Source organism: Gracilinanus agilis, chromosome 2 (assembly GCF_016433145.1).
Source record: "Gracilinanus agilis isolate LMUSP501 chromosome 2, AgileGrace, whole genome shotgun sequence".
NCBI classification, from domain to species: domain Eukaryota; kingdom Metazoa; phylum Chordata; class Mammalia; order Didelphimorphia; family Didelphidae; genus Gracilinanus; species Gracilinanus agilis.
This window is the reverse complement of record NC_058131.1, coordinates 434,356,525-434,368,629: the sequence shown is the minus strand read 5'-3', so window position 1 is coordinate 434,368,629 and position 12,105 is coordinate 434,356,525. Positions and strand designations below refer to the sequence as shown.

Here is a 12,105-nt window from a genome sequence, read left to right as displayed (position 1 = left end):
CTTTCATTGACCCCTTTTAACTATTTAATAAATAGTTATAAATTAACATACAGCCTCCGGAGAATTTTAATCTTGACAATCTGATCTCAAAATCAGAAGGATCTTGGTTTAAGCTTCTGTGGGGAACCACTTAACTTCTCAGGCTCTAAGCAACTCTCTAAGACTATACCAACTTACATATATATATTAGTTTCTTCACCAAGGATCAAAAAAAAAATCACAAGTCTAGGCTCTATCCCTATCCCTGTGTTGATAGAGGTTGCAGAAGAAAGATCACTAGATATTTAATTTAATTCTATTTGTTTTTCAAGGTTCCCCTAGATACCATCACAACAAATTTCAGTGAGAGCTATTTATATTGATGTGTTTATGATGTGGAATGTAGGACTGGCCAAGGGAACATAGTCCTTAAAAATTGCTCCATATAACCCACTAAGAAGGGTATATCTCTGCATGCTCTAGGAACTGAGACTTCATTGATAAGTTGCTATAAATGTTTATACACACCAAATGGAGGGGGGTGGGGGATGAGATCTGAAAGTGACTTTGGAAGTTATGTAGTTCAATATGTACCTCCACAAGAACATTCACTACAATATTCCCCAAAAATGATTTTCCAAACTTTGCTTGAAGATTTCTAGTAAGAGGAAAACCAGGGGGCAGCTAGGTGGCTCAATGGATTGAGAACTAGGCCTACAGGTGGAAGGTCCTGGGTTCAAATCTGAATTCAGCCATTTTCTGGATGTGTGACCCTGGGCTAGTCACTTAACCTTCATTGCCTAGCCCTTGTTGCTCTTCTGCCTTGGAACCAATACACAGTATTGATTCTAAGATGGAAGGTAAGGGTTTTGTTGTGTTTTTTTTTTTTAGGAGGAAACCCAATATTTTTGATGCAGCCTATTCTGCTTTATCAGTTTAGAAAATTTTCCCTTAAATCAAGTATAAGTTCTAAGTAATTAATGAGGAGGAGAATTAACAACCCATCAAGAACTTCAGAGGTCTTCATCTGGGGGAATGGATACTGGCCTTTCAACTCTATCTGCATCTACCCCAGTCAAGGACAGGAATTCATGTGGAACGAGTCTTCATCAATAGAAAACTCAAATGACAATAAAAATGAGAAAGAAATTTTGGGATAATGTCACCATCGTGTCCGTATTGATCAAGGAAATAAAACTGAAATACAGAATTAAGTATTGTGAAAACTGATTTGGAAATAAGTGAGAAAATAGGACTCCTGGGAAGAGTATAGGCAACCCTAACCCCATGTCTTTAAAGATAGCACACAGAATGGCATATTTTACACAAGTGACTCTTAATCAAATTAAATGTTTTGACAACTTTTTTTAAGTGAAGTGATTCTTCTAACATCTCACAGCCTCTAGCCAAAATTTGAAGTCTTTTGGATCTGAAGACAGTGGTCAATTCAGAGCATATAATGATATCAAATTTGTTCACAACTAGTCAATTTCTTATATGAAACAAAGAACCAGAAAAGCATGGAATGCCAATGTTCCATTTGAGAGAACTAATTTTATTGAGTATTGAACCAATAATTTAATTTTTAGTCATAAGGGAAATTATTTTTAAGAATAATTTCTTTCTCTTTGAAGGTATGCATAGTATAATTATTATATTTTGTATATGTATATGAGCTGCTGGGCTCTTATAGTCTTTTATTAATAACAGGATGATGTTTAAAAACTAATTCTGGGAGAAGCAAAGTGATTCCGTGGATAGGCCTGAAGATGGGAGGTCCTGGGTTCCATTCTGGCCTTAGACACTTCCTAGCTATGTGACCTTGGGCAAGTCACTTAACTCTCATTGTCTATCCCTTAACACTCTTCCACCTTAGAACCAATACATATTATTGATTCTAAGAAGGAAGGTAACAGTTTTTTAAAGAAAACAAATTTTCTTGCCTCTGTGTATATATATGTGTGTGTGTGTGTATATATATATATATATATGTATGTATATAAAACTGAAAATTTAAAATCCGAATTAGTAAGTTGTAATATGGAATATATAATATCAAACAGGATGTATATGAGTTAAGTTGATATATAATATCAAACAGGATATATAAAACTGAAAATTTAAAATCCGAATTAGTAAGTTGTAATATGGAATATATAATATCAAACAGGATGTATATGAGTTAAGTTGACTTACTTAATGTTGATGTTTTAAAAGTTATTTATGAAATAATAAGCTTCCTGTGGGACAAAATTTAGTCTGGATAATCCAGTGAAGAAAATAAAATAAAAGACTTCCAATATTTTTCCAGAGGTGACTGGGCATTATCCTCTCCATAGCTACCAAGGTAAATTTCCAGTGGCACAGATCCCTGCTCAAGATATGGTTAGAATAAAATAAGAATTTCTTATATTTTTTTCAAATTCTTTTCACATTATCCCCCTTCAATACCTCTACATTCTATCCCAGATGGAAATTGCATAGAGAAATTTTTAGCTAATTTCAAGAAAAACACTTCTTGCCATTTGGTCATTGTCCTTTGTACTCAAATGTGACAGACTATTTAATTTCGTTAAGTAAATTCAATAAGAATAGTACTTAATTTGCTATTCTTAAGCAAAGGGGCCTATATACATATATATATATAGATATATGTTGATATATCTATATATATATATATATACACACACACATATATATATGCACATACATACACACATACATATGCATACACATATATATCTTTTAGCCTAAGGACAATTCATGAATGTTTGCCAGGTTTTTAAAAATCTTGTTTGGAAATACCATAAACCTAATTTATTTAGCAAGATTAGGCTATGTCTGTATAAAGATCTTGCATTTCATTTTAATAATTTTAATTTTTTCAAAGCACTTTCTCATCTATTTTCTCACATATAATAATATTGAACCAGAAAAAGTAAATTTAGTTGTCTCAGTGTGTCGCAGATTGGGTTATATATAAGTGCTTACTACTGTGATAAACTTTTTTGACAAAAATCTGTATTTGAATTTGATATTAAACACATGCATCTGACATGAGAAACACTCAAGTACCTAAGTGTGATTATATGATCAAATCATCTCCATATATGAAGTGCATTCCCTCTTTGCCTCTCTCTGGTACAATCCCTATGCTCCCTTCAAAGTACTGCTCACAAACCACTTCTTAAACAAAGCCTTTTCTGATTCTCTTCTGTATCACTTGCTCCAGTTATTAGCACTCTCTTCCTCTTAAAATTACATTGATATATATTTTAAATTTACTTACTTGAATACAGGAAAGCTCCTTTGTATATATTCCCCTGGAAGACTTGAGGGAAAGTTACTTGAGGCTAGTTACTTGAGGGAAAGACTGATTTTTGTCTTTAAAGACTCAGAGCATACTAGTACATGCTTTGCTCACAGCAGGTGCTAATTTTTTCTTTTATTGAACTGAATGTATATAAGGAGCTTTACAAACCATAAAATGTTACAGAAATTTTTATTACTATTTTCTACTTATTGCTTCCTATTCCTGACCCAATGATATTAAACTGGTCATTTAATGATAATATTTGATGATAGGCCATTCCAGTGTCTAGAGCTAAGTTAAATTAATATACAATCTAAAGAATACAAATTTTATTCAGGGTCTTAAAATAATTATAATTTTTATTTAAGCTAATATACACTTCAGTGTCAGATCAATCAAAAAATCTTTGACATAGTTCCCAAAATGCTGTAGTTAGCTAAATTTTAAAAATCATAAATCAATATCAATCTTTATATATCTTTCCTGCTCTTTTAAATAGTTTTTTCTCAGTGCTTCATTTTCATTGTAGATTTATCTTCAGAGCGTCCCATATTGTAATCTTGCAGATCAGTTGTTTTTGCACATCTTCTGTGTAGAAAACCCATTAATGTCTTTGAAGGGATTTGTGGCATCCATCCTTCTAAGAAAATTGTAAGCAGGAAGAGGTGGTTTCCACTCTTCATTAGATAAAGTTGCTAAGAAAAGAATATTTTTAAAAGTTAAAAGGGTAGTTGCTAGAAATTTAATTAATGAAAGTATATGAGGTTTTTTTTCATAGCAGTATGATTTTCAGCTCTTTATGCAAAAGAAACGCTTTATTTTCACTAATAGTTATAAACTTAGTAAATGTGTTTTTCTTAAGATTATAATTTTTTTTCTTTCTGAAATCTTTGGTTATCAGCCCTTATGCACACTTTTTATTCAATGTCAAGAGTATATCATATAGGTAAGAGCTAGGTGGGTCAGTGAATTGAAAGACAGGTTTAGAGACAGGAGGTGCTAGGTTCAAATCTGACCTCAGACACTTCTAAGCTGTGTGACCCTGGGCAAGTCACTTAACCCCTCACTGCCTACTGCTTATTGGTCTTCTCCCTTGTACTGTATATTGTTTATACAGTATTGATTCTAAGTTGGAAGGTAAAGGTTTAAAAAAAAAGTATATCATATGTGTATCTGTATTGATATGCAAAAAATTACAACTAAACAGACTGAATTAGAAAACGTAAAGTGATTTGCATTTTCAGATAGATAAGCTAAGTAGTAAAGAAATTCAAGATTTAAAAAACCTATGTTATTTTCCATGACTATAGAAAGAGATAAAAGAAAAGGATGGAAAGAAGAAAAAAAATGGAAAGAAGACCGAGTTCTGATCTCCTTCTGCTACCAAAATAGTAACCAAAATATAAATTAACCAATTCTTATTTGTATCTCCAATATTGTTCATTAAGACAACTCACTTTAGTCAGAAATTTTGGAATTTAGTAGATATTTTCTAAGATACTGTTTGGAAAAACCATAAAGCATTAAGGGAGATTGAGCAAGGAAATAATTAGTTTAGCTTTATCTCAAACTTCTGATTATGTATATTTCAATTTCCTATATGAACTTCTTAAAAATATAAATTCAAATGTAGAAAAATTCATTCTTCTTTCTAAAAACTAGAAGTTTCTTTCTCTCAAAGTACAAATTCTTTTAGTCTAACTTTTTTTTCCCTATTACTTCATTGGTATAGGAAACTCCCATTAATGTAGATAGGTTTCTATTCTTCACCTTACAGTAATAGGGTAACTTATTTGAGATACTGAAGGTTTAAGTAATTTGGTCACAGTCACAACCAAAATGAATCAGAGGTGGAACTGAAACCAGGTGTATTAAATGATGCAAGTAACTATCTGAGGCCAGGTTTGAACCCAGGACCTCTCATATCTGGGCCTGGCTTTTAATCCACTGAGCTATGTAACTATTACCTGCTATTTAACTCTTGAAGTATTCAGAGCCTGGACCTAACCTCTCTTTCCAACCTCAGTGGGCATTACTCCTACTCCCCCTTTTGAATGTTGCAGTTCAGGCAAACTGGCCTTCTTTCTATTCCTCGAAGCTGGAATTCCATCTCCTGCCTTCAGATCTTTGCAAGTCATCTTCCATGCTTGGAATGAACTTCCTTCTCACTCTCCCTGAACAGAATCCCTCTTTTCCTTTAAGAAGCTCAAGTCTTTTATGATCTACCAGTTGTTAGTATCCTTCCCTCAAGTACTTTTTATTTAACTTTATAGTTTTTTTGCATATGTTTATATATCTAGCTTTTGTCTCCCATTAGAATATAAACTCACTTATTGATGTACTCTTAGTGGAACTGTGAACTGAACCAATCATTTTGTAGAGAAATTTGTAATTTGCCCAAAGGGCTATAAAACTGTACATTCCCAGTGATCTAGCAATACCATTACTGGCTCTAAGAGAACAAAGAAAAGTAAAAGGTTCCACAGTACAAAAATATTTATAGCAGCTCTTTTGTGATGGTTAAGAATTGGAAACTGAGGGGATATCCATCAATTAGGGAATGACCGAACAAGTTGTGGTATAAGATTGTGATGGAATACTATTGTGTTATTAGAAATGACAAGAAAGATAGTTTCAGGAAAGCCTGGGAGATTACTGTACACAGTTACAGCAATATTGTATGATGATCAATTTTAAATGAATTAGGTATTCTCAGAATATAATAATACAAGACAATTCTGAGGGACTTACAAGAAAGAACTAATGGGATTTAAAAGCAGATAGAAAAATAGCTGGTTTTTACTTCCTTTATTTTTCTGGGGTTCTTTGGTCTTTGTTCTTTTTTGCAACATGGTTGATCTATATTCTATAATATATATATCAATATATTGATAATATATTGATATATATATATACACACATGTAGTTGAGAAAAAAAAGAAAAGAATATAAGTTCACTTACTATAGGAACTGTTTATTTGTTTCTCCAAAACCTACCAGTGTCTGGTCCCAGTGTTCTTGGGGCCCACCTCAGCTTTACCCCACTTCAGCTACACACATATAGGCATAGCCTTGATCTTGCCAACATTCCTAACTGTTCTGTTTTCCCATTCATAAACTTTGAAATTCTTTTACCTGACTACAATATTTTATCATTCTCTATTTCATTCTACATCATGACTCAACTGTTCTTCTTTCATTGACTCTGGGGACTTCAATCTCTCTCCACCTCAATTCATTCTTAGATCTAAACCTGGACTGGTCACACTTTTTCTCCTTCTTCAGCTTGACCTCTTGATGAATCAGTTCAACTTTATACTACTGTCTTCTCTAAAGTCCCTTACTCCTTTGCTTCCACAAAATATATCATTAAACTTACCCTGCCAGGTCCCAGCCTTGGATTACTCCCACCATCTTTTGGAGAAAAAAATCATGAAACTGTGCTAAGTCCACTACAAATTTATATTATGTAGTAGTAAGTAGGCTTCCATCTAGGGAGACAATCACTATTTTGCAGGCCTCTTCTTTCTGTCTGATTTGAAATATAAAGGTGAGAACTCCAGAGGGTCAGGTATACTCTCCCTTCCTCCCACACCATTTGTGCAGTCATAAACTAAGTGTTTATAGCCTTGTAGACAAGCCGACACATAGGATGGGCTTTCCTCCCATTTTTAATTTAAGGGCTTTGTGATATCTGGAAAGGCAGCTGTCATCTACCCCTCGATATGTAAAGTACTTGAGAATGAGGATAGCAGTTACCAGGGCTACCAGAACAGTGGCTGCAACAGTAACAAATGAAGCCAACCATCTGTAGAGACTGTCAGAAAGTCTACTTAGCATTCACTGGGTTTTGTTCCAGGAAGATGGTTAATGGCCTTCAAAAAGTTACCACAAATGTCCCAAAGTTGCTTGATTATTATATTAGCAGTGATATGTTACTGATTTCTGTTCTAATCTTCTATAATTCTTTTTTTCTATTGTAAGAATAAAGCTAACTGTTCTATACTTAATTGATGCTTGTATTATAGATATTCTTTATACTTTCTCTTGTTGTTGAGAACCCTTGCAACTTAAAAAATTAGAAAGAGAACAAATTAAAAATCCCCAGATTAAAACTAAATGGAAAGCCTATAAATCAAAGGAGGAATTAATAAAATCGAAAGCAAAACAACTATTGAACTAATAAATGACTAGGAGATTATACTTTGAAAAAAACAGATAAAATAAAGTACTGGTTGATCTAATAAAAAAAGAAAAGAGAATCAAATTAACAGTATCAAAGATGAAAAGGGAGATCTCACCTCTAATGAAGATGAAATTAAGGTAATTATTAAGAACTATTTTGCCCAATTATATGGCAATATAATATTAACATCTAGGTGAAATGAGTATTTAAAAAATATAAATTGCCTAAATTAGCAAAGGAGGAAAGAGAATACTTAAATAATCCCATATCAGAAAAGGAAATTTAACAAACCATCAAGGAACTCCCTAAGAAAAAATCCCAAAGTCAGATAGAATTCAAGTGAATTATATCAAACATTTAAAGAACAACTAATCCTAATACTATACAAACTATTTAACAAAATAAACAAAGAAGGAGTCTTACCAAATTCTTTTTATGACACAAATATGGTACTGATTCCCAAGCCAGGAAAACTAAAAACAGAGAAAGAAAACTACAGACCAATCTCCTTAATAAACATAGATGCAAAAATCTTAAATAAAATACTAGCAAAAAAACTATAGCAAGTTATCACAAAGATTATTCCAGATGGGATTTCTACCAGGAATGCAGTGCTGGTTCAGTATTAGGAAAACTAACTGCATAATTGACCAACCATATCAACAACTAAGCTAATAGAAATCTCAATACATGCAGAAAAAGCCTTTGACAAAATACAACACTCATTCCTATTGAAAGCACTAGAAAGTACAGGAATAAAAGGGCCTTTCCTCAAGATAATAAGCAATATTGATTTAAAACCATCAGCAAGTATCATCTGCAATGGGGACAAGTTAGAAGCCTTTTCAATAAGATCAGGAGTGAAGCAGGCATGCCCATTATCACCACTACTATTTAATATTGTACTAAAAATGCTAGCAATAGCAATTAGAGAAGAAAAAGAAATTGAAGGGATCAAAGTAAGCAATGAGGAAACTAAACATATCACTCTTTTCAGATGATATAATTGTGTATTGAGGATTTGTTCCCCAAATCCCAGCTTCCCGTGTTCCCTCTCACATTACGTGCTAATGTAGGGAGGATATAAGTTTTGCGTAGCTCTGCCCCTTTCTCTTTTCTCCCCTGATCCGGGTTTGTGGAGGTGGGCGAGTCCCAGGCTGGAGAATTTTTCTCACCTGTCTTTACTTGGGCTTTTACTTTTGTTCTTGTAGTTTTCCTACTTCAAGTGATTATAAATAAATCTTAAAAATGTAATACTTGGAGTTATTGAATATTAATTTAAAGCTTACAATGGTATACTTAGAGAATCCTAGAAAATCAACTAAAAAGATAGTGAAAATAATCAACAACTTTAGCAAAGTTGCAGGGATCAAAATAGAGCCACAAAAATCATCAGTTGTTTTTTTTTTTTTTTTTTTTCAAATCAATACTGTGTATTTTCAACTCTGGCTTCAGACACTTCCTAGCAGTAGGCAGTGGGGGTTAAGTGACTTGCCCAGGGTAACACAGCCAGGAAGTGTCTGAGGCCATAGTTGAATCCATGACCTCCCTTCTCTAGGCCTGGCTCTCAAATCACTGAGCTGCCCAGCTGCCTCAAACCATTAGCATTTCTCTATATTTCCAACAAGAGAAACTCCATTTAAAATCACTCTACACAAGATAAAATATTTGGGAATATACTTTCCAAGATGAAAAATTATATGAACACAACTACAAAACACTTTTCATGCAATTAAAACTAGATCTAAATAATTGGGAAAACATTAATTGTTCATGGGTAGAATGAGCTGATATAAAAAAATGACAATCCTACCCAAAATTAATTTACTTATTCAATGCAATACCTATCAAACTACCAAGAAACTTTTTTTATAGAATTAGAAAAAATTATAACAAAGTTCATCTGGAAGAACAAAAGATCAAGAATATCAAAGGAAAAAAATGTGAAGGATGGGGACCTAGCAGTACCAGATCTTAAACTGTACTATAAAACAGTGGTGATCAAAACAATATGGTACTGGCTAAGAGACAGAAGGGAGAATCAATGAAATAGACTTGGGGTAAATGACCTCAGCCAGACAGTGTATGATAAACCCCCAAATCTCAACTTTTCAGACAAAAACCTACTATTTGATGAAAACTGCTAGGAAAATTGGAAAACAGTATGGGAGGGATTAGGCTTAGATCAACATCTCACACCCTATACCAAGATAAATTCAGAATAGGTGAATGACTTAAATATAAAGAAGGAAATTATAAGTAAATTAAGTGAACATAGAATAGTATACCTGTCAGATCTATGAGATAGGATGGAATTTAGGACCAAGCAAGAGTTAGAGAAAATTACAAAATATAAAATAAATGATTTTGATTATATTAAATTAAAAAGGTTTTGTATAACAAAACCATTGCAACCAATATTAGAAGGGAAGCAAAAAACTGGGGAAAAATTTTTTATAACAAAACTCTCTGACAAAGGTCTAATTACCCAAATATATAAGGAACTAAGTCAAATTTACAAAAATCAAGCCATTCCCCAATTGACAAATGGTCAAGGGATAGGAATAGGCAATTTTCAGATGAAGGAATCAGAACTATCAACAATCACTTGAAAAAGTGTTCTAAATCCCTCCTGATTAGAGAAATGCAAATCAAAATAACTCTAAGGTACCACCTCACACCTAACAGATTGGCCAATATGAAAGCAAAGGAAAATAATAAATGTTGGAGGGGATATGGCAAAATTGGGACGCTAATGCATTGTTGGTAGAATTGTAAATTAATCCAACCATTCTGGAAAGCAATTTGGAATTATGCCCAAAGGGCTTTAAAAGATTTACATGCCCTTTGATTCAGCCATATCATTACTGGGTTTGTACACCAAAGAGACAATAATGAAAAATGTTTGTACACAGATATTTATAGCCTCACTCTTTGTAGTGGCAAAAAATTGGAAAATGAGGTGGTAACCATCAATTGGGGAATGGCTGAACAAATTGATGGTAATGGAATACTATTGTGCTGAAAGGAATGATGAACTGGAGGATTTCTATATGAACTGGAAAGACCGCCATGAATTGATGAAGAGTGAAATGAGCAGAACCAGGAGAACATTGTACACAGAAACTGAAATATTGTGGCACAATCAAATGTAACAGACTTCTCTACAAGCAGCAATGCAATGACCCAGGACAATTCTGAGGGATTTATGGGAAAGAATACTATCCACATCCAGATAAAGAACTGTGGGAGAAGAAATGCAGAAGAAAAACATATGATTGATCACGTGGTTCTATGGATATATGATAGGGGTTTTGGTTTTAAAAGTTCACTCTATTACAAATATGAATATGGAAATAGGTTTTGAACAATGATACATGTATAGCCCAGTGAAATTGCTTCTCAGCTCCAGGATGGGGGAGGGGAAGCAAGGAGAGAGATAACATGAATCATATAACCATGGGAAAATAATCTAAAAAATAAATTTATTTATTTTTAGGCAAAAAAAAAAATTTTAAGATACCACAAATGTCCCAAAGTTGCTTGGATATTGTACTAACAGTGATATGTTACTTATTTCTATTTTTACCTTCTATAGTTCTTTTTATTTTCTATTTTAAGAATAAAGCTAACTGTTCTATACTTGACTGATGTTTGTATTCTAGATAGTCTTTTTACTTTCTCTCGTTGTTGAGGAGAACCCTTAGAAGTAAAGGCAAAAAAATAGGATTATTCCTAAAGAATCTGAAGTGGGACTGAAAATGAAATATGGGTAATCCAAAGCAATGAATGCAGGGCAAACCAAGAAGGTTGGAATAGGTTGCCAACCCTTATGGTCTCAGTAGAATATTGACACTCTATTATGCTACAGAAACAATATAATATTGGATTGGAAGAAACACATTTCCCCATAATACTGTCTTCAGCCTCTATACTGTGGAGGGAATAAAATTAAAGTCTTCTTCCAATCATAAATCCCTTGGGCAGTACTATATCAGATAACATTGCAGCAAAGTGAGTACCTACATTCTAATAAAGTCTATAATATATATATATATATATATATATATATATATAATAGCTGATTTTTTAACCTGTATCAGCTTGCCCATCTTCAGGGGTAAAGAGGAGAGGGAGAACCTGTATTGTAAAATGTCAGAAAACAAATGTTTAAATTGTCTCCATGTAATTGAGGAAAAATGCAATGAAATAAAAAATCTTTTAAAAAACTTTCTTAAAATGCTTTTTCTAATATTTGAGTTTTCTTGGCTCATGACTATTCCCTTACCCATCTTGCCTTCACTCTTAGACTTCTCTACACCTCCCTTGTCCTGTCTGCACCTATTTCTATTCAATATATTTTTCTGAATCTCCTTCACATGAAAATGAGGCTTATGGAATGTCTATTATATCCTTTTCATCTTACATACCTATCTTATCCAACAATAATTTGCTTTTCTCCCTAGCATAGTCCATCTTCTCTCCTATTTTTGTCTGCTCCTAAGATCATTAAAACAGAAAAAAAATCATTTACAGGCTATTTCAATTCTTCTCTTATTACTATTAAGGACAATAGAATTCTGAGAAGACATTTGCCCTCATTAACATATAAGATATATATGCCCAC

The 12,105-nt window shown here is 33.1% G+C and overlaps 1 protein-coding gene across 1 annotated transcript in view; it reads right to left on the bottom strand.

Annotated features, from left to right (window-relative positions):
- Positions 1 to 3,470: 3,470 nt before the first annotated feature.
- Positions 3,471 to 12,105, bottom strand: part of TXNDC16 (thioredoxin domain containing 16) — a 122,120-nt gene continuing 113,485 nt past the window's right edge. Inside the window, exon 21 of the mRNA XM_044664718.1 lies at positions 3,471 to 3,987. Within this exon, the coding sequence (XP_044520653.1) occupies positions 3,860 to 3,987 (128 nt within the window). The 3' untranslated portion in view covers positions 3,471 to 3,859. The remainder of the gene's footprint in view (positions 3,988 to 12,105) is intronic.